Source organism: Hypanus sabinus, chromosome 18 (assembly GCF_030144855.1).
Source record: "Hypanus sabinus isolate sHypSab1 chromosome 18, sHypSab1.hap1, whole genome shotgun sequence".
In the NCBI taxonomy this organism is placed as follows: domain Eukaryota; kingdom Metazoa; phylum Chordata; class Chondrichthyes; order Myliobatiformes; family Dasyatidae; genus Hypanus; species Hypanus sabinus.
Window position 1 is genome coordinate 23,356,575 of NC_082723.1, and position 27,116 is coordinate 23,383,690.

Sequence of the window (27,116 nt, forward strand, 5' to 3'; positions counted from 1 at the left end):
GCGATGCACTGGAGGCTGAAGGCCAAAGAATGCTGACTATCTTGGAGCTAGAGGACTGTGTATGTACGTGGGTGGGAGGGGAGGAACGGGGGCTAGATTTGTTGCCCGTTCTGTGTTGTTCTATGGAACATTGTGGACATGTTGGTGACAGAATGTGTGGCAACGCTTGCGGGCTGCCCCTAGCACACCCTTGGGTGTGTTGGTTGTTAGCACAAACGACACAATTCACTGTATCTTACAATTTACACATGACGAGTGAAATTGAATCAGAACACCAAGGAAAGCAGCTAATAGAGTCAAGGACACCTACCCTAATCGTTATCTCTTCTCTCCCATCAGAAAGTAGTTACAAAAGCTTGAAAACACATACTAACTACTACACTTGTTGGAGTGTTTTTCTGGGGTTAGCACATATAGCAAATAACTTCAGCCACCAGTCTTCAGATCTAAATATAGACTGCATATTCAATCTAAAATGCAGCTCTGAACAATGGGTTCCTAAACCACAGTTAACTGGAAGACTAGACAATGCTGATTTAAATTCATTATTTGGGTGTCTGCAGTGTGGGTGCAAAGAAGGGGGTGTGAGGCTGGTGTGTCATTCAAAGAAAACATTGTAATCAAGGAATTGTCCTTTGACCTTTAGTATAAAAATGTCGTATAGTATTGGGTCAAGCAGGCCTTTTTCCTCCAAAAAGGTCTCAGTATGAAGCCTGCTGTGTCTCATTTGGTCAAATAGAGAGACTCCTTCAAATCTACTAGTACTTCTCTCTGCTAACTTTGTTCACATGCCAACAGACTCAAGGACAGCTTCTGTCCTGCTGTTATAAGGCTCTTGAAACAGACGTCATACCAGAGTGACTCCTGATCTCTCAAATTTACCTCATCAAGGCCTGTACCTTTTATACGACTATCTGCTCTGCACTTTCTCTGTTATAATAACACTGTATTCCACATTAATTTTCACTACTTCAATATATGGAATGATGTCTGGATGGCTTCCGTAGTATCCAGGATACCTTCAAGGAGCGATGCCTCAAAAAGGTGGCATCCAAAATTAAGGACCCCCATCGCCCAGGTCTTGCCTTGTTCTCATTGTTACCATCAGGACGGAGGTACAGGAGCCTGAAGACACACACTCAATGATTCAGGAACAGCTTCTTCCCATCTGCCATTGTATTTCTGAATGGACATTGAACTCATGAATGCTACCTCACTACTTTTTTGTACTATTTATTTAACTTAACAATTTAATATGCTGTAAATATACTTACTGTAATTCACAGTTTTTGTCTGTTAGTATGTATTGCTTTGTAGTGCTGCTGCAAAGACAAAAAAAATCACATCATGTGCCGGTGATATTAAACCTAATTCTGATTTTGAAACAAAATCTTTTCACTGTATCTCAATATATCTGACAAGCATAAACCAAACCAAACCAATAATTACTCCCTCCCCAGCTCTTCCACAAACCAGTGCCATGCAAACTTTTATACCCATCTGAGAGAGCAGATGGAAACATCAATATCTAGATATTGTTGATACAGGTATTAGTGTTCAAGGGTCTGGTGTTTATGAATCAACACATTCTGAGTCACAGCAATTCTGAAAAGCATCAGCTAATACTGACCAGAAAGGAAGATTGCCCACAAAATATTGAGCTGGAAAGAAGCAGAATCATTCACACACACCAATACATACATATATATACCTTAAGACCATTAGACATAGAAGCAGAATTAGGCCATTCAGCCCATTGAGTCTGTTCCACCATTCAATCATGATTAATTTATTACCCCTCTCTACTCCATTCTCCAGCCTTCTCCCTGTAACCTTTAATACCCTAACTAATCAAGAACCTTTCAACCTCCATGTTAAGTTTGCCCAATGACTGGCCTCTACAGCCTTCTATAGCAATGAATTCCACAGATTGCTACACTCTGGCTAAAGAAATTCCTGCTCCTCTCTGTTCTAAATTGACAGCCCTCTATTCTGAGGCCCAGGACTGTGCTCTCTGGTCCTAAATATGCAATACGTATACATATACCTAAAATGTTGAGTGTGTGTCTTCAGGCTCCTGCAACTCCTCCTTGATGATCGTAATGAGAACAGGGCATTTCCTGAGCAATGACAATCCTTAATGATGGATGCCACCTTTTGAAGATGCCCCTGATGGTGATGTTGGCCTCATTCTGTATTCTGAATCTGTGCCCTCTGGTGCCTTTTCATAACTGCATCAATATGTTGGGCCCAGGAAAGAATGGCATCAGCTTCATTTGGGGAGTAGAAGATTATCAGTTTGAGGCTAGTGCTAGGTTGCATTTAATGAGAAGCTATTAAGAGATGAGTAAGTACAGAGTTTATGTAGATTAAGTTAGCAGGGATAGATTTGCTCTGCTAATTAGTATGGTGGAGCATCAATATCTTAATAAGGACAAACAACAGTTTGATTGCAAATTAAGATACTGCTTCATTTTTTCCTTTCTTACATTAAAATATATTATTTGTAAAATTTAACTAGAATATATGATCTTCAATGTAGAAATTCTCCAGAGGAAGATGCTCCCTAGCTTTCTGGGCAGCTATAAACAGTCTTCTAACTTGCTTTCATGTATATACACACTCAGTGGCCACTTCATTAAGTACACCTGTACACCTGCTCATTAATGCTAATATCTAATCAGCCAATCATGTGGCAGCAACCCAATGCATAAAAGCATGCAGACATGGTCAAGAGGTTCAGGTGTTGTTCAAAACAAATATCAGAATGGGGAAGAAAAGTGATCTAAGTGACTTTGACCGTGGAATGATAGTTGGTACCAGATAGAGTGAATTGAGGATCTTAGAAACCACTAATCTCCTTGGATTTTCACACACAACAGTCTCTAGAGTTTACAGAAAATGGAGCAAAAAGACAAAAAAAATCTAGTGAGCAGCAGTTCTGTGGATGTAAATGCCTTGTTAATGGGAGAGGTTGAGGAGAATTACCACACTGCTTCAACCTGACAGGAAGGCAAAAGCAACTTAAATAACCATACGTTGCAACAGTGGTGTGCAGAAGAGCATCTCTGAATGCAGAACATGTCAATCTTTGAAGTGGATGGGCTGCTGTGCCTCCTGTGCCTAATAACGTGGCCTCTGAGGGTACCTTCCAGATCTGAAATGTGAAATGGTTAAATGTGCATCTTCATCGATGTAACCTGTCAATCAGAGTCATACTTGAAATATTCTGCTGCAGGAAGGCTGTGGTAGCAAGAATGCATGGTTTACTTTACAGGGCTGCCTCTGACTTTACTCTCAGAAGAAACCTGCAAAGGTTGGAGATCTGTTAAGCTTGTGAAAACTGGAGGTGAGTAGAACTCAAACTAAGTGTACATCATGATAACTAGTGGTAAATTAGACCAGGTACATGGGAATAGAACTCATTGATGTGTCCGTACAATACACCAGTGTGGTCAGACCAGCAAAAAGGGAAAGAAGTACTTGCTTTATACACCATCTATATAGAGTCATAGAGCAAAACAGCACAAAAATCGGCCCTTCGGCCCATCTAGTCCATGCTGAATCTGCCTAGTCCCAACAACCTGCACCTTAACCATAGCCCATCCAAATTTCTCTTAAATGTTGCACACATCCACCAATTCAATTCCACTGGCAGCTCATTCCACATTCATACCCACCTTCTGGGTGAAGTTCCCCTCAAACATTTCATCCTTAACCCCTGACATCTAGTTCTCGTCTCACCTAACCTCAATGGAAGAAGCCAGCTTGCATCTACCCTATCTGTATACCTCTATCAAATCCCTACTCCTCCTGCTCTCCAGGGAATAAACTATTCAATCTTTCCCTATAATTCAGGACCTCAAGTCCTAGCAACATCCTTGTAAATTTGTGAAGAGCAACATCTGTGAAGAAATCTCAAAATTCTTTAAAATGAAAAGAAAGTGCACACAGATTTCCCTTTAGAATAAACAGTTCAAGATCAAGTTCAAGTTAGTTGTCATCTGACTGTACATGTATTCAACCAATTGAAACAACACTCCTGTAGAGCACAGTGCAATCACAAAACATATATAACACACTGCACATAAAACAAAATGTTACCATAAATAAATTAATAAAATATAATTCAATATGCATGCAGTGCGCAGCACAGGTAAACAGTAAACTGCTTGCAGTCCTAGTGATGAAATCTCAATGGTGGTGGGGGGGATTCATTACAACACACCAAATGCTGGAAGAACTCAATAGTGTAGGCAATGTTTCAAGCTGAGACCCTTCTTCAAGACTGGAAAAGAAGCGGGAAATTGCCAGAATAAAAAAAGGTTGGTAGAGGGGAAGGCAAAATAGCTAGGAGGTGGTAGAAGGGTCTTGGCCCGAAACGTTGACTATACTCATAAATGCTGCCTGGCCTGCTGAGTTCCTCCAGCATTTTGTGTGTATCGCTTGGATTTCCAGCATCTACAGATTTTCTCTTGTAGGTGATGGGTGAAGCCAAATGAGTAGGAAAGTTAAAGAACTGAAGAGGAAGGAATCTGTTAAGAGAAGGGAGAAAGAGGAGGAGGAGTGAGAGTATTCATTAGTCTCACAGCCTGAGGGAAGGAAGTGTTACCCAGACTAACAGTCATAGTCCTGATGCTCCTGTACCTCCTTCCTGACGATAGTGGGTGAAAGAGATTGTGGAACCCTTAATAATACTCTGTGCCCTTTGTCTGCAGTGTTACTTTAGCGGGAAGGGAGATACCAGTGATCCTCTCTTAGTCATAGGAGGACAAATTCATCTGTTTCTTTGGCAGCAGATAATCAGGACAGTCAGTGAACTGCCCTTCAGATACTGTTATGAGACCTTCAGTACCCATTATAATCAAACGGATAACAGCTTGATTTAATGTTACATCACAGAAGCAACTCTCCATCAACTTTCTACCAGAATGTCAGTGTAGACTGTGTGCTTTGATCCCGTAGCTCGACTTGACTGTAATTCTGAAGTGCAACCATCTGAGAAAAAGGCTGACAGTTACAACTGTATAGATTCTCAAGGAGCAGATTTGTAAATGTTGAGCTATGAAATCCAAGTGACAATTGCAAATGGAACCAACATTTATTCCTTTATTATTGAGATACAGTGTGGAGTAGGCCCGTCCAGTCCTTCAAGCCACACCACCCAACTATGCCCGATTTAACCCTCGCCTCATCACGGGTCAATTTACAATGATTATTTAACTAACCAATCGGTATGACTTCAGGCTGGAGGAGGAAACCAGAGCACCTGGAGGAAACCAACGTGGTCACGGGGAGAATGTACAAACAGCAGCAGGAATTGAACCCATGTCACCTGTACTGTAAAGCATTGTGCTAACCGCTATACTACCATGATAACCTTGCCTGTTTCGGGAGGGTAAACTTGTTTGCAATTTTCACAATGGGGCAAGGTAGGAAAGAGGAAATCTGAACGGTTCAAATTACAGTTTACCTTTTCATACTATAATAGTCATCAATCAATACAAGGGAAACAACTGTTAAATCTGCAGTGATTTATGTTATAAATGTCTGAACTTTAAATGTTGTGCTGTTTGTACATAAAGATCACAGAAGGTTCAAAAATAAAACAACAATTAAGAGGAAGATGTGATTGTTAGAGTCAAGATTATCAAATTGCAAATATGGAGGTAAGTGGATTTTTTAAATATATCTCACTAGTTTCAGTTTAAGGGACTAATCTGATTGTTCCTCTCAGCTTGCAGTCTGGTGCATTACAATGCTGTACGGCATTACCAAAGTCAGAATCAAATTTATTATCACTGAGTTATATGAGGTGAAATTAGCTATTTTGCAGCAGTAGTACAGTGCAAAGATGTATAATGACTATAAATTACAAAAGTAAGTAGATAAAAGTGCAAAAAAAAGGAATAGTGCAGTAGTTTTTATGGATTCATGGAACGCTCAGAAATCCGATGGTGGAGGGGAAGAAGCTGTTTATGAATTACTAAGTGATTCAGGCTCATGTACCCTCCTCCCTGATGGAGGGCGTGTCCAGGATGGTGGGGGTCCGTAACGATGGATGCTGGCTTCTTGAGATACTGCTTCTTCAAAATGTCCTTGTTGGTGGGGAGGTTAGTACCCAAGATGGAGGTTACAACCCTCTACAGCTTTTTCATGCCATGGACTCCTACCATTACCCATGGACCCCGGGCTGGGATCCCCTGCTCTACAGCCTCTTTCAATCCTGTGCACCAGAGAATCAGTACCAGGCTGTGATGCAGCCAGTCTTCATGCTCTCCACCTCACACCTATAGAAACTTCTGATGACATACTAAATTTTCCCAAACCCCTAATGAAGTAGAGCCACTGGCGTGCCTTGTTCATGATTGTGATGGGCAGAGGGTAGATCTTCAGAGACATTGACGGTCAGGAGCTTGAATCTGCTCACCCTTCATGACGACTGGTGAGGGTTCTCCAGATTTTCCCTTCTGCCTTTTTGTTGGCGTGAACATTCTAGAATTACACCAAAGAGTAAACAGAGAGTACCTCTTCATCACCATCTGAGATTTTACCAATAACGCGGTAAACCGTGGGGGGTGGGGGGGAGAGAATTGTAGACATTTTGGGTAGAAACCCTACATTAGTGATTCTGGTTTAAGATGGCCAGCGACTACTTATCGGCAGCAAAGTACAAAGCATAAAGAACGACTGGACACTTTCTTACTAACGATCACTGCTAACAATGGGGAGGCGAGACTAGGTGGGAGGAGGCGAAGGCGAGGCATGGTGGGAGCGTGGGAAGCCCTAATGCTGGATCGACTTAAGTGCCGGGATGAATTGGAAAGGTTGGGTACGGGCTGAATTTTGGCGATGGGGTCCAAGCCCCAGAGCTGTCGAAAAACAAGGAACAATCCAATGTCTGGATAACCAGAATGAAAAGGTCAGGGTGTAAGGAGCGGAGGTGAGGGACGGGCTAGTTTTTCTCACTTCTGCTCCCTACTCCACAATATCTCAGCTCTGCAGTGAACTGCTCCATCTGCAGTGATGCCTGGTGTCATATCCTTTGTGAAATTTCAGTTCTGAATGCTGTTTTCTTACATTTATTTTTTGCACTCTTTTTTTCTCTCTGCACATTGGGTGTTTGATGGCCTTTATTTAACGGGTTTCTTGTTTCGTGGCTGCCTGTAAGGAGATGAATCTCAAGGTTGTATAATGTATACATACTTTGATAATAAATGTACTTTAAATGACGACAATTCCCACACAGCCCCATCTCCTTAACTCACTGAGTTCATCCATGTTTGTAGCATCTGTTTAAAGCACTTTCATCCCAACATCATAATGCATCATTAAAACAACCCCCATAACTCCTAAATGGTAGTTTGGAGATCAGAATAATTTCAGGGTGTTTGGGTCACTGCGTGGTAGGAAGGGAGCCAAAAGGGCAGAGGTGTCCCATCTCCAGCAGTTGTATGGGAAAATTCCCTAAGAAGGGAAACAATTAGTGGAGAAGTTCCAGAGGAAGTTCACAAAAATTATTCTGGAATGAAAGCTTTAACACACGAGGAGCATTTAATGTGGGGGGTGGGGGAATCTCATTGAATCCTATTGAATGTTGAAAGGCACAGATAGAATGAATATGGAGAGGATGCTTCCAAAAGTGAGGAGTCTAGGACAGAGAGCACAGTCTCAGAACAGAAGGACACCCCTTTAGAACAGAGATGAGGAGGAATTTACTTAACAAAGGGGTGTTGAATCTGTGTAGGTCAAGTCATATATAGGGTATATTTAAAGTGGAGATTGATAAGTTCTTGATTAGTAATGGCATCAAAGATTATGGGGAGAAGGCAGGAGAGTGGGGTAGAAGGGGATAATAAATCAGCCATGATGGAATGGCAGAGTAGATTTGATGGGCTGAATGACCTAATTCTGCTCCTATGTCTTATGGTTTGTGCAGATGAAAGAATGCATAGGGTTTGGGATGGGAATGGTCCCTTTGGGATGCTATGAGGGTAAAGGAATATGGTGCATACTTATTCCTGCAAGAAGAACGAGTGCCACACTTGCCCTAAACTCCTCTTTCACTACCATTCAGGACACCAAGCAGTCCTTCCATGTGATAAGACACTTCACCTGCAAGTCTGTTGGGGTCATCTGCTGTATCCGGTGCTCCTGGTGTGGCCTCCTGTACATTCAGGAGGATTCCAAGAATGAAAGGGTTACCATATCAGGAACGTCAGGCAGCTCTTGGGCTGTATTCCCTGGAGTTCAGGAGAATGAAGCGGGATCTCATAAAAACATTCAGAATGTTAAAAGGCCTGAACAGATTAGATATGGCAAAATTATTTCCCATGGTAGGGGATTCTAGGACAAGAGGGCACGACTTCAGAATTGAAGGATGTCCTTTTAGAACAGAGATGTGGAGAAATTACTTTAGTCAGAGGGTGGTAAGTCTGGAATTTGTTGCCATGAGCAGCTGTGAAGGCCAAGTCATTGGGTGCATTTAAGGCAGAGACAGATAGGTTCTTGATTAGCCAGGGTGTCAAAGGGTATGGGGTGAAGACAGGGGAGTGGGGATGACTGGAAGAATTGGTACAGACCATGATTGAATGGCAAAGCAGACTCAATGGGCTGAATGGCCTACTTCTGCTCCTATATCTTGTGGTTTTATATCGGTGAGACCCGACATAGATAGCGAGACTGCATCCCTCACTCTGTCTGCCACAAAAAGTGGGATCTCCTGGTGGCTACCCATTTCAATTCTACTTTCCTTTCCCATTCTGCGAAGAGGTCACATTCAGTTTGGAGAAGTAACACCTTGTATTCATCTGGGTATACTCCTATCTGATGGAATGAACATCAATTTCTCAAACTTTGAGTAATTTCCCCCACCCCACCTTCCCCATTCCCCATTCCTGTTTTGTTCTCTTACCTTATCTGCTTACCTGCCCATCTCTTCCCTGTGGTGCTCCTCCCTGTTCCTTTCTTCCAAGGTCTTCTGTCCTCTCCTATCAGACCCCCCCTTCTCCAGCCCTGTATCTCTTCCACCAATCAACTTCCCAACTCTTTCCATCACCCCCTACCCTTCTCCTGGTTTCACCTGTCACCTTGTATTTCTTCCACCCCTCTCCCCACCTTCTTACTCTGACTTCTCCTGGTCACTCCTAGTCCTGATGAAGGGTCTCGGCTCAAAATGTCGACTGTTTATTCTTTTCCATCGATGCTGCCTGGCCTGCTGAGCTCCTCCGGCATTCTGTGTGCGTTGCTCAGGAGGTATGAGCCTGACAAGAGAATTACATTGAAGGTAGCAATGAAGATCTGTTGAATGAGGAGGTGTGGGTGCAGGATCAGAGGACAGAGAACTGGAGTGACCTAATGGAGATATCTGAAACCATCAGAGTATCGATAAGATGAATGATCACAGCTTTTCTCCCGCAGGGCAGTGGAGTCCAAAACTATAGGACATATGTTTATAGTGAGAGGGGAGAGATTTAAAAGGTATCCAAAAGGCAATTTTCTTCACAGGGTGATGGGCAATTTAACTTAATTTAACTTTTTTTAAAATTTGGAGATACAGCAGGGTAACAGGCCCTTCCAGCCCAATGAGCCGGTGATGCTCAATCACACCCATGTGACCAATTTTCCTACTAACCCAGACATCTTCAGAATGTGTGAGGAGACCAGAGCACCCAGAGGAAACCCACGCGGTTACGGGGAGAGTGTACAAACTCCTTACAGACAGCAGCGGGAATTGAACCCAGGTCGCAGACACTAATGCTAACTGCTGTGTAAGGCGTGGGGGAACCAGCTGCCAGATGTGGTTATAGAGGCCGCTACAATTAAACATTTAGAAGTCATTTTTAGGTCATGGATGGGAAAGGTTTCGAGGGATTGGGACAAATGCAAGCAAACTAGCTCAGGAAGGCCTCATGGTTAGCATGGGTCCGAAGGACTGAATGGCCTGTTACCATGCTGCATGACTCTATGACTATTACTTAATGTCAAAGATATTAATATATTACATGATGTGTTGGTAAGGCGATTCCACGTGTAATTATAACACAGCCCAGTCAGAACGGCAATCCAATTCCCCTTTGAACAAATATTATAAATACCCACATCCCAAGTCAAATGGAACTCGGCTATTACCACTCGAACAAGTTTAAATTTATTTAACTAGTTCAAAATGATACTTGGAATTCTGTAGGACTTGATGGCTCTATTTTGCTTTAAACCCATTGCCTTTTTAAAGATATTCTCCACCGCTGTTCCAGGACCTGAACAGGTTCTGTAGCGGCCGACAGGAGAGTGGGTAACGGGACACAAAGAATAGTCGGGACACGAATTAATAAATAAATAGCAATTAACTTAAACTGAAAAAGTAGTTTGTGATTATATGGACGGAAAAATGCAGTACGTTCTCTGCAATGGCAATGCCACTGAATAATAGTTAAATCCCTTTAACCGAGGACTCTCTGGATAAGGTCAACATGCTCTATGTTGCATACTTGTTAATGTGAAAAAGTTAAAAACTAACATTTCATCTAGAATAGAGCACAAACTGAGCTGGAACAAATTATACGGCCACAGACTAAGAATCAGAGTCAGGTTTAATACCATCGGCACATGTGAAATTTGTTATCTGCAGTACGATGTAATAATACACGCACATTATAATAGAAAAGAAAAAAACCTGAATTATATAAAGTATAAATATTAAATATTTAAATTAAATAAGTAGTGCAAGAATAGAAATAATTAAAGTAATGAGGTAGTGTTCATGGAGTCAATGTCCATTCAGAAATCTGATGGCAGAGGGGGAGAATCTCTTTCTGCAACTTTGAGTGTGTGCCTCCAGGCTCCTGTACCTCCTTCCTGGTGGTAGCAATGAGCAGCTGGCATGTCCTGGGTAGTGGGGGTCCTTAATGACAGACGCTGCCTTTTTGAGGCATCGCTTCTTGAAGACGTCCTGGATACAACAGAGACTAACCCATGTGGAGCTGACTCAGTTTACAACCCTCTGCAGCTTGTTTCGCTCCTATGCAATGACCCTCCCCCCACCTCCCATACCAGACGGTGATGCAGCCAGTCAGAATGCTCTCCTTGGAATATCTGTATACATTTTTAGGTGACATACCATATCTCCTCAAACCCCTCATGAAATATAGCCATTGTCTCGCCTTCTGTGTAGCTAACACCAATATGTTGAGTCCAGAAGAGATCTTCAGAGATATTGACACCTAGGAACTAAACTCTTTCTACTTCTGATCCCCCAAAGAGGATTGGTTCATGTTCCCTCGTCTTACCCATTCAGAAGTCCACAATCAGTTCTTTGGTCTTACTGACGTTGAGTGCAAGTCCCGCACCACTCAACTAGCTAGTATTTCTCGCTCCTGTATGCCCTCTCGTCACCACCTGAAATTCTGCCAACAATGGTGGTATCACTTGAGCTATGCCTAGCCACACTGTCATGGGTGTAGAGTCCGCAGAGCAGTGGACTAAGCACACACCCTTGAGGTGCGCCAGTGTTTGTTATCAGTGAGGTGGACTGCAATCTGTGTGGATTGGTGATAACGTATTGTCCTCGGTGACAATACACACTGGTGCTCCTCAGGGGTGTGTGCTATACCAGCTGCTCCACTCTCTATACTGTATACACATGACTGTGTGGCTAGGCATAGCTCAAATACCATCTATAAATTTTCTGATTGTTGGTAGAATCTCAGGTGGTGACGAGAGGGTGTACAGGAGTGAGATATGCCAACTAGTGGAGTGGTGCCACAGCAACAACCTGGCACTCAACGTCAGTAAGATGAAAGAGCTGATTGTGGACTTCAGGAAGGGTAAGATGAAGGAACATGTAACAATCCTCATAGAGGGATCAGAAGTGGAGAGAGTGAGCAGCTTCAAGTTCCTGGGTGTCAAGATCTCTGAGGATCTAACCTGGTCCCAACATACCGATGTAGTCATAAAGAAGGCAAGACAGTGGCGATACTTTGTTAGGAGTTTGAAGGGATTTGGCATGTCAACAAATACACTCAAAAACTTCTATAGTTGTACCGTGGAGAGCATTCTGACGGGCTGCATCACTGTCTGGTGTGGAGGGGCTAAGAAGCTGCAGAAAGTTGTAAATCTACTCAGCTCCATCTTGGGCACTAGCCTACAAAGTACCCAGGACATCTTTAGACAGCGGGTGTCTCAGAAAGGCAGCGACCATTATTGAGGACCTCCACCACACAGGGCATGATCTTTTCTCACTGTTACCATCAGGTAGGAGGTACAGATGTCTGAAGGCACACACTCAGTGATTCAGAAACAACTTCTTCCCCTCTGCCATCCGATTCCTAAATGGACATTGAATCTTTGGACACTACCTCACCTTTTTTTTTAATATACAGAGTTTCTGTTTTTGCACGCTTTTTAAAAAAATCTGTTCAACACACGTAATTGATTTACTTGTTTATTTATTTATTATTATTTTTTTTCTCTGCAAGATTAAGTATTGCATTGAACTGCTGCTGCTAAGTTAGCAAATTTCAGGTCACGTGCCGGTGATGATTCTGGTTACTCGATTCTGATTCTGAAATGGTATTTCCAGTCCTCACGGACGGTGGTCTTCCGGCCACGAAGTCGAGGGTCCAGCTGCAGAGGGTTCTGGTGTTCTTTGATCAGAACTGTAGGAATGATTGTGTTGAACGCTGAATAGCATCCTGACATAGGTATTTGAATTGTCCGGGTGACCCAATGCCGGGAAGAGCCAACGAGATTGCCGTGGACCTATTGTGGGATAGGCGAATTGTAGATTAAATTGAAACGATTAATATTACTTTCCCATTCAGTAACAGTTTGGGACTGAAATCTCACGAGGTCTCCAGGAGTGTGGGGGAGGGAGGATGTGTTTGGGTTCCGCCGCTGGTTGCCTGGTGACCAGAGTAACACTCCGCTGGCAGCCGGGAGGGAGTTTCTGTGACCGAGAGGGCAAGGAGACCTCACAGGATGGCCCGGCCGGTGGAGAAAGCACCAAAAGATGCCGTGCAGCAGCTGGCCATTGACCGGGAAACCATCAGGAAAGAACTCCGCAGCCAGAAACTCTACACAAACTTCAACATCAACTTCCGCACGAAGTGTAAGTCACGGCCGTGAGGCTTTCACCATTTATATATCTGAAATGGATTTAAACAAAACATTAGCTTTATTTGTCAGATGTTCACTGAAACCTGCGTCGTTCACGTCAGATCAAATCAGCGAGGATTGAGCCGGGCAGCCCGCAAAATGCGCCACGCTGCCGGAAAGTAACCTCAAAAAAGTGCACGCACACAGACTTTAGCAGCGTTAGACTGGGAAACTAAATAAACTATTAGAGAATATCAGCGGGTAAGGCAGCGTCTGCGGAGGGAAGGAGACAATCGTTATTTCGGGTCGAGTCCCTTCAATTGGTCTGAAAGATGGAGGAGCGATAGTGAAGGAAGGAAAAGGGGCTGGAGCTGGCAAGCTGACAGGTGGATCCAGGTGTGGACATATAATAGGCGGACGAAGGATGGAAGAGTGGATACCCTTAATATATATTAAATCGGGCTATTTACGCACGTTTTAATTGACTAATTATTATTTTATTTATTTAGGAAACGGCGGAATAGGCACTTCCAACCCTTCGAGCTCAGCAACGCCTGACAATCCTGTTGGTGAGGAATGAGATTCAGTCCTTAGCAAGAGGTGACTTGGGAACAGGGGAAGTAGAGTCTGTGTGGATTGAGCTGAGGAACAGTAAGGGTAAAAAGACCCTAATGGGTGTTGTGTACAGGCCCCCAAACAGTAGCGTGGATATTGGGTACAAGTTGATTAGGGAGTTAACATTGGCATGTGCTAAAGGTAATGCAGTCGTTATGGGAGATTTCAACATGCAGGTGGACTGGGAGAATCAGGTAGGTGCTGGACCCCAGGATAGGGAGTTTGTGGAGTGTCTAAGGGATGTATTTTTGGAACAGCTTGTGCTTGAGCCAACCAGGAACGAGGCTATTTTGGACTTGGTGATGTGTAATGAACAGGAATTGATAAATGATCTTGAAGTAAAGGAGCCATTAGGAAGTAGTGATCATAACATGATAAGTTTTTATCTACAATTTGAGAGGGATAGGGGCAGATCAGAGGTGTCAGTGTTGCAATTAAATAAAGGAGACTACGGAGCCATGAGGGAAGAACTGGCCAAAGTTAAATGGGCGGATGCCCTGGCAGGAAAGACAGTGGATCAGCAGTGGCAGATATTCTTGGGCATAATACAAAAGATGCAAATGCAGTTCATTCCAATGAGAAGGAAGGATTCAAAGAGGGGGAAGGGGCCACAGTGGTTGACAAAGGAAGTCAGAGATTGTATAGCATTAAAGAAAAAGAAGTATGACAGGGAATACAGATGATTGGGAAAGTTTTAAGGAACAGCAGATCTTAACTAAAAAAGCAATACGGAGAGAAAAAATCAGGTATGAGCTCAGTCTAGCCAGGAATATAAAAGGGGATAGCAAAAGCTTTTTTAGCTATGTGAAGAGAAAGAAGATAGTTAAGAACAATGTTGGCCCCTTGAAGAATGAATTGGGAGAAATTGTTATGGGAAACAGGGAAATGGCAACAGAATTTAATGTATACTTTAGATCTGTCTTCACCAGGGAGGACACAAGCAATCTCCCAGATGTATGGATGGGCCAGGGTCATAAGATACCAGAGGAATTGAGACAGATTGACATTAGGAAAGAAACTGTGATGAGTAGACTGGTAGGACTGAAGGCTAATAAATCCCCGGGTCCAGATTGTCTGCATCCGAGGGTTCTAAAAGAGGTGGCTCAGGAAATTGCGGATGCATTGGTAATCATTTTCCAACGTTCCTTAGATTCAGGATCAGTTCCTGAAGATTGGAGAGTGGCTAATATTGTCCCACTTTTCAAGAAGGGAGGGAAGGAGAAAACGGAGAACTATCGCCCTGTTAGCCTAACGTCAGTCGTGGGGAAGATGCTAGAGTCCATTATTAAGGACGAATAGTGGCACATCTAGATGGCAGAAATAGGATTAGGCCGAGCCAGCATGGATTTACCAAGGGCAAATCATGCTTGGCTAATCTGTTGGAGTTTTTTGAGGGTGTAACAAGGATGTTAGACGAGGGTAAGCCAGTGGATGTTGTGTACCTAGATTTTCAGAAGGCATTCGATAAGGTGCCACATAGGAGATTGGTGAGTAAAATCAGAGCTCATGGCATTGGGGGCAGGGTTTCAACATGGATAGAAGACTGGTTGGCAGATAGAAAGCAAAGGGTAGCAGTGAATGGGTGTTTCTCAGACTGGCTGGAGGTGACTAGTGGGATACCACAGGGCTCTGTATTGGGACCACAGCTCTTTACTATTTATGTCAATGATTTAGATGAGGGCATTGAAAACTATATCAGCAAGTTTGCTGACGATACTAAACTGGGTGGCAGTGTGACATGCGAAGAGGACGTTAGGAGAATACAGGGAGACTTGGATAGGCTGAGTGAGTGGGCAGATACTTGGCAGATGTCATTCAATGTGAATAAATGTGAAGTTATCCACTTTGGAAGCTGGAACATGAGGGCAGAGTATTGTCTGAATGGTGTCGAGTTAGGTAAGGGGTCCTAGTTCACCAGTCAATGAAGGTGAATGAGCAAGTGCAACAGGCAGTGAAGAGGGCAAATGGAATGTTGGCCTTTGTTACAAGGGGAATTGAATACAAGAGCAAGGATGTTCTTTTGCATTTGTACAGGGCCCTGGTGAGACCACACCTGGAATATTGTGTACAGTTTTGGTCTCCAGGTTTAAGGAAGGACATTCTGGCAATTGAGGAAGTGCAGCGTAGATTCACTAGGTTGATTCCTGGGATGGCAGGGCTGTCTTACGCAGAGAGATTGGGGAGATTGGGCTTGTACACGCTGGAATTGAGGAGATTGAGAGGGGATCTGATTGAAACGTTTAAGATAATTAAAGGATTTGATAGGATTGTGGCAGGAAATATGTTCCAGATGTTGGGAGAGTCCAGTACCAGAGGGCATGGATTGAGAATAAGAGGTCAGTTATTTAAAACAGAGTTGAGGAAGAGCTTCTTCTCCCAGAGTTGTGGAGGTGTGGAATGCACTGCCTCGAAAGACGGTGGAGGCCAATTCTCTGGATGCTTTCAAGAAGGAGCTAGATAGATATCTGATGGATAGGGGAATCAAGGGATATGGGGACAAGGCAGGGACTGGGTATTGATAGTGAATGATCAGCCATGATCTCAGAATGGCGGTGCAGACTCGAGGGGCCGAATGGTCTACCTCTGCACCTATTGTCTATTGTCTAATCCCGATTTAAATTATTACCTGGATTTGAGTAATCTTATTAATCCTCTTTCCGGGATGGTTAAAACCTGCATTAATAGAAGACATCATGAGTAGACACAATGGCTCTACTGCCTAGAACATGATGAAAAGTGGGCGTTAGCTTCAAGTTCAAGTTTGTGATTCAACCATACATGAATACCCATGTCACAGCCAAACGAAACAGTGTTGTTCTGGGACAAGGTGCGAAACACAGTGCCAGCAGTCATACAGAGCGTAAGGCACATACGGCTCACATAATTACGAAAACAGTGAACATACAGTACACATCTCTACACCAGGACAGAGACACTTGGTCCGGTTCAGGTGTGGCTGTAGTTCTGCAGCTATACACTTCCGGACGGGCTTCAGTCGAATCGCGCTAGGCAGTTGTGGATTCACTTTAATGTTCCGTGTGTTCTTGTGTACTCCCGATCGGGCGCTTCAGCCCTGAACTGAATTGACTGGAGATGTGTGCTCTGCGGTTAAGGTTAATTGTTTACGTTTTGTTTGCACCATTTGCTCTTCTTTCACACCCTAGGTGTTTGATGGAACCTTTTGAGTGGCGTTTTTCTTTATACGGGTTCTATCGAGTTTGATTCTGTGCCTGCAAGAGGGCGAATCTCAAGGTAGTATGCCTCATACCCTCGCTGCTGTCAGTTACTCCGCTGGCGTTTGGGGCAGCACTGAAGATCTCCATTTCTGGCGGTGTTCAGGACTGCCTTCATCGTGCCAGTAGCTCGGTTTTCACTGAAGTCCCGGAAGAGACTCGGGAGTACCATCACCCTCAGAAGGATTCTTCATCATTACATACAATCTAAGAAATGAATATGATATATTTTTGAAAATTTGGCTCCCATACTTACAAAAGATAGGATTAAATACATAGGTCCTTTGAAGATAAAATTATAAAGTGATTGGGGAAAGTAAAAATAAATATTAAAATTATTTTGAACTCCATGGAGCATGTGGGGGGGGGGGGGGACCCTCCGATATCCAGGCATTCTTTCTTTTCTTTTTTTTTCTTTCTTTAGATAAGGGTTAAGGCGGGGGAGGGTTAAGGGGAGAGGGGAGGGTCAATATTATTTTTCTCACTATTTCATCATCTCTTTTATTCTTGCAATTTTCTAAAATTTAATAAATAAATAAAAATATAGAAGGATTCTTCATTGCTGTTTCCGTAACAGTTTTGGTTTGTTATCCCTGAGCCGACACCCCCACCCCGAACCTGGAGGACCGGTGGACCACTCTTAGTCTGGCCTCTACCTTTGGCACAGGTGACCCTACCAACAGCCATAGCATAAAGCCCTGACTCCAGGCAACACAGCTCTCTGGGTCATTGAAGCACGCAAGCCTCCAAACCCTCTGACAAGGCCGTGGCCCTTTTGGATACTGTGCATATTATTTGAGAGTAATTGGACTTAATTCTTAGGTCAATGTGTTGTGTCACAATTTTGATATTATAAACTCCAAAGGAAAACAAAAAAACCTTATCCCAGACAACATATTGCTGAAGTTGGGAGTGAAAATGTTTTTATTCTTTAAAAAATGTAGAAGTTCCCAGTGAGAAATGTATGCATTTATGTAGCAACATGTTTTTTTTAGGATATCCAAAGGTACCTTATGGGTGGCTGGGTGGAGATACATCTCTACTGAAGGAGATGCAAGGTGTTCCTTCCCTCCTCTACCCTGCGGGTCACCCTTGGGCAAGGTGTAGCCCCTGCACTGATCAGAGTCACGTGAAGCCATGTCAGCAGGTGTTGGACGGTCGTTTGAGCAGCCGGTGCAGATCACAGGTCCTGGTTATGTGACCACTGACACCCAGGCAGACAATCTCTGAAGAGTATTGACAATGGCTGGGGTCACCCGTCTTGTAAAGACACTGCCCAGAAGAAGGCAATGGCAAACCACTTCTGTGGAAAAATCTGCCAAGAGCAATGGAAAGGCCATGATTGCCTGTGTCATACAACATGGCACATTACCAATGATGAAGAAACATACTTTACAACTAAATAATTACATACGTTCCTGACTTACCAGCGGGTTCAGTGTTTACAATGTCTGTAAATCAATCTTGTCCCCAAGCCATAAAATATCAGAATCAGGTTTATTATCACTAAGGTGGCACAGTAGCACAGTGGTCAGCACAGCACTTTACAGTACAGGTGACCCGGGTTCAATTCCTGCCGCTGCCTGTAAAGAGTTTGTATGTTCTCCATGTGACATGTGGGTCCTCTCTGGTTTCCTCCCACGTTTCAAAGATCTACTGGTTCGTAGGTTATTTGGTCATTGTAAATTGTCCTATGGTTCAGATTAGGATTAAGTCAGGGGATGGCTGGGTGGTGTGGCTCGAAGGTCTGGAGGGGCCTATTCCACACTCTATCCCAATAAATAAATAAACTAACATGTCGTGAAATTTGTTGTTTTGTGGCAGCAGTACAATGCAATAATACAGATTACTATAAATTACAATAAGAATATAGAAAATCAAAAATCAGTGCAAAAAGAGAGCAATAATAGAAATAGATATGTATGTATGTACACGAAATCACTCGGCCTTGTAGATGTCACAAAGACAACAAAATCGGCAGATGCTGGAAATCCAAACCTACACACACAAAATGCTGGAGGAACTCAGCAGGTCAGGCAGCATCAATGGAAAAGAGTAAACAGTTAATGTTTGAGGCCGAGACCCTTCATTGTGACTGGAAAGGAAGAGAAGAAATCAGAGAAGGTGAAATCGGGAGAGGGGATGGGGGTGAAGTAAAGAGCTGGGAATTGATTGGTGAAAGAGATATAGGGCTGGAGGAGGCAGAGTCTGATAGGAGAGGGTAGAAAAGCATGGAAGAAAGGGAAGGGGGAGCACCAGAGGAAAGTGATGGGCAAGTAAGGAGATAAGCTGAGAGAGAATGGGGAACGGTGAAGGAGGGGGTACCAATTACTGGACGTTTGAGAAATCAATGTTCATGCCATCAGGTTGGAGGTTACCTCTCTTTCGCCAATCAACTACCACCTTCTGCTTCTTCCTTCCTTCTCCCCACCTTCTTACTCTGCTTTCTTCTCTTTCTTTCCAGTCCTGAAAGGGTCTCAGCCCAAAGCATCGATTGTTTACTCTTTTCCATCGATGCTGCCTGACCTGCAGAATTCCTCCTGCATTTTGTGTGTTGTTGTAGATGTAAGTGGTTCCAGAGATGCTACTTACTGAAGTGGAGGTGATTGGCTCTTACTTGGTTCTTAAACCTGTCACCCCTTCTGGGGCTTGGGTGCTAATAGCAGCTTGCCAGAGTCCTCTGTCCTGTCCTGTCATATTTTCTCCAGGCACAGCCCATCCTCTTGGTGCAACTTTCCTCCCCCAAGGATGTGGGCTTGGAGCATCTGCTGGCATTTCTGTAGCTCTGGGTTTTTACGGGATGGGGTTGCTAGCCCCATGCCCAACCCTCCAACTTTCGGAACCAGGCTCAGGACTGTCCGTGGCAGAGTTGATTGGTTCTGATTTCTTACAAAAAATATATGTTAAGATTAAACTGCTGTTTTTTTTTCTTTTCAGAGATTTATTTGTAGCTTTATTCATCCTGTTCTAGGTTTGGCAGTACTAGAAAAGCAAGACCCTTCTTATTAAGATATAGCAAGCTTGTTAGGGAAGGGGTGGGACAGTTTCTGGGGTTTCATCTTCTTATTCTTTATACTCTTCTAACAACTACTTTTCCTGTTCCATAAGCCCTTGTTGTTTGGCTCTTGTAATGAAACCTTTGGGCTTGTGCGCTTAGCCAGGGAGCATTGGGCTCAGATTTTTTGAGCACCTGGACTGGTTAATTGTTGTTTTTTGAGAGTCATTAATCTTTTAGAGTTTCTTGTGTTTTTTTTTCCTCCAGTGACTTGCACTTTGTAATTTGGTCTCCTGACGCTTTCTGTATAACCTTGTTAAGTTTATTTTGATAGGATCGGGGTTTCAGTGTAACTTGTAGTATTTAACAGGATGACCAATTAGCGCTAATCACGGGGTCCTAGTTTTGAGCAAGTTATGTTTCATGGTGTTACTTAGTTGAGCCACCAATGCTCTAATGAATAAATTCTGGTCATCGTCTCTACAAGGGAGTCTGTCTTACCTCCACACTTGGGTTCCGACATTGCCAGCGCATATCCTGACCGCTCTTTAGTATGAGTGTCACCACAGTGGACATTGCCGCAGATCTTGGTTGCTCTCGCAGGTGGACAACAAATCACGCATGTGAAAAATGCAAACATTCCAGCCAATCGGGATTTCTGGTAATTATATTTAATTCCCTTCCTTTTGTGTCGGCCTTGTCAGGTCTTGATTGAAGCACAGCAATGACAAATCTCTGCTTAACTTAGCTCATGTTCTTGGGATTTTCGCACACAATAGTCTAGAGCTTACAGAGAATGGTGCAACAAATATAGAAGCACCCAGTGAGTGGCAGCTCTGTGGATGGAAATGCCTTGTTAATGAGAGACATCAGAGGAGAATGGCCAGGCTGGTTCAAGCTGAGAAGGCGGCAAAAGTAACTCAAGTAACCACACATTACAACAGTGGTGTGCAGAAGAGCACACCTGAATGCACACCACATCGAACCTCAAAATGAATGGTCTACAGAAGCAGGAGACTGCTCTGGGGTCCACTCCTGTGCCTGATAAAGAAGCCGCTGAGGGTATTATGATAGTTTTCATTTTCTTAATTACACTACTAGCCCATGTATCTTTTTTTTTGCTTTTGAGAAGTGTAGTAATGGTAAAATTGTACAAAACTTGTAAGATCATAAGACATAGGAGCAAATTAGGCCATTCAGCCCATCGAGTCTGCTCCATCGTGGCTGATTCATCTTCTCTCTCAACCCCATTCTCCTATTTTCTCCCAGTAACCTTTGATGCCCTTACTAATCACAAACTTATCAACTCTTTAAATATATCCAATGATTTGGCCTCCACAGCCACCTGTGGCAATGAATTTCACAGATTCATCACCCTCTTACAAACAAATAAAGACCACTTATGACAAGGCACCCTCAGGATGACAGGTGTTGGGGTGGGAGGGGGGCTTCCAATCAAACATTCTCATTCTGGAGACATAAGAGACCACGAGTGCTGGAATCTGGAGCAACACGCACGGAACGCTCGAGGAACTCAGGAGGTCAGGCAGTGTCTATGGAGGACCATCAACATAAAGTACCATGTGTAGGAACAAATGTGGGTATATACACTAGACTCTTCAGTTTGTGGGAGCTCAATCATATGTTTGCCATGTCCACAGATCAGGTGATGGTAACCTGTGTACCTACTGAGGTGTGGTCACTATTTTAACAACGAGTAATGTTGCAGAGGGTTGCAAACTCAGTCAGCTCCATCGCTAGCCTCCCCCACATTAAGGACATCTTCAGAATGTGATGCCTCAGAATGGCGGCATCCATCATTAATGACTCCTATCCACCCCCCCAACCCCAAGGACACGCTCTCTTCTCATTAGTGTCATCAGAGAGGAGGTACAGGAGCCTGAACACACACCATCAACATTTTAGGAATAACTTTTTCCCCTCCACCATAAGGTTTATGAACAGACAATGAACCAACCTATGAACACTACCTCACTATTTTTGCTCCCTATTTGCACTTCTTATTTGATTTTATTATATACAATAAATATGTTTGAAATTTATGGTATTTTTCCCGTATTGCACTGTACTGCTGCCACAAAACAACAGATTTCATAATGTATGTCAGTGATGTTAAATCTGATTCTGAATCTGACAGAGAGCATAGCAGGCAAATTGATCAGAGCAAGTTCCAGCAAGCAGTAATGAGGCTATGTTTTCAGTAATACGACATACAGTACTGTGCAAAAGTCTGAGGCACATACAGTATATTTATCTAGCATGCCTAAGACTTTTACACGGTACTGTAGTAATTTTATGTATTGCACTGTACTGCCGCAAAACCCCCCCCAAATTTCATGACCTCTGTGAGTGTTGATAAACGTGATTCTGATATGGGTCCCTATTGTGGACTGAGAGTGGGAAGGGGGCAGGGAGAAGGGAATCATGGTTGGGAAAAGGGGAAGAGAGAGGGGAGGGAGCAGGAAGCACCTGAGAGACATTCTGTAATGATCAGTAAATCAATTGTTTGGAATCAAAAAATCTTTCCTGGTGTCTTAGGGCTGGGTGTGTCTGCACCTACATCACACTCCCCCCACCCCTGGCACTCCTTCTCTGCCGCCTGTCCCACACCCCTCCCGGGGCACTCCACCCTCGCCTTTCACAACTTCCTTTGCTCCCGCCAGATTTACAAACTCGCTCTCTGCTCCATGTTGACAAATACAGTGTGAGCTAAACTCTAAGGCCCCCTATTTGTGCCCAAGCCTTCTGCACAGTACTGTGCATATTTGTTATTGCATAATTTGCCTTCTTTTGTACATTGGTTGTTTGTCAGTCTTACTTATATATAGTTTCCATAAGTTCTATTGTACTTCCTTACTCTCCTGTAAATGCCTGCAAGAAAATGGATCTCAGGGTAATAAGTGGTGACATATGTATACTTTGTTAATAAATTTACTTGGACTTTGACCGACACTTGACCCAAGAATCAATCTCATTATGATTTTACACTTTGTTGTTTACCTGCACTGCGCTTTCTCTGTAACTGTTGCACTTTATTGCACAGAATTGTAGAACATAGAACTATACAGCATGGAGACAGGCCCTTCGGCCCACAATGTTGTGCTGAACCAATTAAATTAGTAGTGATGTTGAGTAAGGGATAACTGATAAAGAGAACATCACAATTTTCATCGTAGTTGAAAGTATGAAAGTTTCATAAGTAATATATCATCACATTTAGCTATAAGTAATATATGATGTCTTTTTTTAAATGATATTCTGTCTAAATATGTGCCTTGTATTTATTTTCCCAACAGTCCATTGTATTACAGGAAAACCTAATGTTTGCGATGTGGATATGGAAGGGGAGGAGGATCGTATGTATCCTTATTCATTTTATTCTCATAATATGCTCTTCTGATACTCAAAAGGTCTTGTTCTGCTTATAATTCTTGCATGTGGTTTCCATATAATCTTTTAGAGCAGTTGTCCGGAATACTAAGGCGCAACTTTTTGGAGCCAAGGATGAAATACACCATGCCCCAGACAGAAGCTCAGGAGATTGGCTGGATAACGACTCCACTGGTAAAGGACTTTAAGCTCCCTCAAACGAAAAACCATGGAAAATACTAGGTGGATAGATCTGGTGTTGAAAGTGGGTTGAGATCACAAAGTTACCCAGCAAGAGCTTGACATTTACAGTGGAACGTCTTCAGAAGCAGAAAACCTCTAAACCAAGGGTTCCCAATCTGGGGTCCACAGACCCCTCAGTAAGGGGAACCCCTCCATTAAAATGAGTTTGCATAAAAATATTTCACATGAAATACTGTATACACCTAGTGGCCACTTTATTAGACCCTTCCTATACCTAATAAAGCGGCCACTGAGTGTATGTTTATGGTCTTCTGCTGCTGTAGCCCATGCACTTCAAAGTTCAATGTGTTGTGCGTTTGCTCCTTGAAGATGTCCTGATGTTACGGAGACAAGTGCCCATGAAGGAGCTGACTGAGATTACAACACTGCAGCTTATTTCGATCCTACACAGTGGTCCTCCCCCTGCCCCCCCCCCCCCAACCACCCAGTACCAGATGGAGTTGCAGCCGATTAGAATACTCTCCATGGTACCTCTGAAGAAATTTTCAAGTGTTTTCGCAAACTCCTAATAAAATATAGCTGCCATGCCGCCTTTGTTGGCTGAATCGATATGCTGGGTCCAGAGATATTGACATCTAGGAACTTGAAAATTCTCACTCTTTCTACTTCTGATCCCTCACTGAGGATTAGTGTGTGTTGCCTCGTCTTACCCATTCTGAAGTCCACAATCATTTCTTTGGTGTTACTGATGTTGAGTGCAAATGGTTGCTGCCACCCCACTCAGCTGGAGCTAGCTGATCTATCTCGCTCCTGTACGCCCTCTCATCACCATCTGAAATTTTGCCAACAATAGTTGTGTCATCAGCAAATTTATAGATGACATTTGAGCTGTGCCTAGCAACGCAGACATGGGTACAGAGAGAGCAGAGTAGTGGGCTAAGCACACATCCCTGAGGTGCACCAGTGTTGATTGTCAGCGAGGTGGAGCTGTTATTTTCAATCCACACAGACTGTGGTCTTCTGGTTAGGGAGTTGAGGATCCAATTGCAGAGGGAGGTACAGTGGCCCAGGTTCTGGAGCTTTCCGATCAGAACTGTCGGAATGATTGTGCTAAATGCGGAGCTGTAGTCAATTAGCAGCTTCCTGCTATAGGTATTAGTATTGTCCGGGTGATCCAAGGCCACATGAAGAGCCAATGAGATTGCCATACAGCTATTGCGGCTATAGGCAAATTGCTGTGGGTCCTTGCTGAGACAGGATTAATTCTAACCAAAACCAACCTCTCAAAACACTTCATCACCATAGATGTGAGTGCTATTGGACGATAGACATTAAGGATGTCTGCTGTTCCTAGGCACTGGTATGGCTGTTGCCCTTTTGAAGCAGGTGGGAACTTCCAACTGTAGCAATGAGAGGTGGAAAATGTCTTTGAACACACCCACCAATTTGTTGGCACAGGTTTTCAGAGCTCTACCAGATACTCCATTTGGGCCTGTTGCCTTGTGAAGGTTCACCCTCTTCAAAGACAGTCTGACATCTGCCTCCAAGACAGAAATCACAGGGTCACTGGATGCTGCAAGGATTTACATAGCTGTAGTTTTATTTTCCCTTTCAAAGCAAGCATTAAAGACATTGAGCTCATTTGGGAGTGAAGCATCACTGCCATTCATGATGTTACATTTCGTTTTGTAGGAAGTAATGGCCTGCAAACCCTGCCTGAGTTGATGTGCATCCAATTCGGCCTCCAACCTTGTTCGGAATAGTTCCTTTGCTCTTGAGAAAATCCTTTGTAAGTCACACCTGGTTTTCTTGTATAGTCCTAGGTTGCCAGACTTGAATGCCACAGATATAGCCCTCAGCAGACTATAAACCCTCTCGCTCATCTATGCCTTTTTATACCCTTTCAACTATTTCCATGAAACTTCAGCTCATTAGGGCAGCCGCTTAATTGGGCCAAAATGTACTGGTCTTGATGTGTCCCAATTAACCAGAGTCCACTGGACATTATTATTTTTTTGCATTTGCGCAGCTTGTCTTTTTTTGTGTAATTGTTCATTGATTCGATTGTATTTCTTTGTCTACAGTGGAAGTCTATGAGGAAATTAATCTCAGAGTAGCGTATGATGATGTGTACATATTGGATAATAAATTTACTTTGACATTGGTGTGATTGATTCAGATTTCAGTTTTGGTTACCTTGTTGTAGGAAAGACGTCACTAAACTGGGAAGAGTGCAAAATAAGATTTACAAGACTGTTGCCAGGACTTGAGGGCCCGAGTAATAGGGAGAGGTTGGCAGGCTAGGACCTTATTCATTGGAATATGGAAGATGTCCATAATGTCATGAGGAACATAGATAGGGTGAATGCAGCCCAGGAGCCTGCACCACCCAATTACACCCGTGTGACCAATTAACCGACTGACCTGTACATCTTAGAATATGGGGCAAAAACCCTGGAGTAAATTCATTTGGCCATGGGGAGAATGTACAGTCTTTACGGACAGCAGCGGGAATAGAACCCAGGTCGCTGAGATGTTATAGCATTATGCCATCATTCCCATTTGTTAAAATATGTTAATATTGAAAAGGAACTGGAGTCAGAATCACAATCAAGATTAATATCATCTGCATATGTCGTGAAATTTATCGATTTGCAGCAACAGTATATTGTATATAATAATAAAAGAAAACTATAATTTACAAGATGTATATATGAAAAATTAAAGTAGATTAGTAGTGCAAAAAGTAGTGAGGTAGTGTTCATGGGTTCATTGTCCATTCAGAAATATGCTGACAGAGGGGAAGAAGCTGTTCCTGAAACATTGAGTCTGTGTCTTCAGGCTCCTGTATCTCCTGCTTGATGGTAGCAATGAGAAAAGGGCATGTCCTGGGTGATGGGGGTCTTTACTAATGGATTCCACCTTCTTGAGACATTGTTCTTTGAAAGTGTCATCGATGCTGGATAGGCTAGTGCCCTTGATGGAGCTGGCTGAGTTTACAGCTTTCTACAGCTTTTTCTGATCCTGTGCAGTGGTCCCTCCATACTTTGAACTTTGACCAATACTTTGAAATGCAGATGGTTCAGAAATAGCTTGATAGGTTAAAATCTAACTCTCTTCTGCAGGTTTCTTCAGACCGGAATGATCGGAGACTGAACTTCCCTCACCAAAGCAATGAAATTACAAGATTTATGGCACAGTACTTTCTTCAAAAGGAAAACTCCAATAATTAATGGAAGGCACATAACATTCCTTTGACGTACGTACTGGTTATGACAAGACTTAAGAGATGTAAACATAACATGAGCAAGCTAGTTGTAATTTTGCATATTTGTCGAGAATAAACATGCATAACTGCTGGAAAATAGCTTGGCTTATTGACATTCCTTAAAGTGCATAGCTCAGGCTGAGGGAATGTGATCCTTGGTAGAATATAATCATTAATTTGCATGAAAAAGGGTATCATTGTGTTTTATGGTCCTGTTCCTTATGTATATAATACAAAGGTCAAACCAATGTACCTGGTTTAATTGGGTTGGATCTGCACCCACTGCTCGTGTTCACGTTATTCCAAAATATCCCTG

General features: G+C 43.2%; 1 protein-coding gene across 1 annotated transcript; it reads left to right on the forward strand.

The window, feature by feature from the left end:
* Positions 1-12,752: 12,752 nt before the first annotated feature.
* Positions 12,753-26,900, forward strand: cfap144 (cilia and flagella associated protein 144). Its single transcript, XM_059993870.1, has 4 exons — positions 12,753-13,108; positions 23,256-23,315; positions 23,420-23,523; positions 26,658-26,900. The coding sequence occupies exons 1-4, from the start codon at positions 12,979-12,981 to the stop codon at positions 26,763-26,765; spliced, it is 402 nt and encodes a 133-aa protein (XP_059849853.1). The 5' UTR covers positions 12,753-12,978; the 3' UTR covers positions 26,766-26,900.
* The last annotated feature ends 216 nt before the right edge of the window (positions 26,901-27,116 follow it).

Excerpts from the sequence above, each read along its gene's own strand:
- cfap144 (XM_059993870.1), top strand. The coding sequence starts at position 12,979 with ATGGCCCGGCCGGTGGAGAAAGCACCAAAAGATGCCGTGCAGCAGCTG. Across the intron at positions 13,109-23,255 it reads CATCAACTTCCGCACGAAGT|TCCATTGTATTACAGGAAAA; the intron begins GTAAGTCACGGC and ends TTTTCCCAACAG. Across the intron at positions 23,316-23,419 it reads TATGGAAGGGGAGGAGGATC|AGCAGTTGTCCGGAATACTA; the intron begins GTATGTATCCTT and ends ATAATCTTTTAG.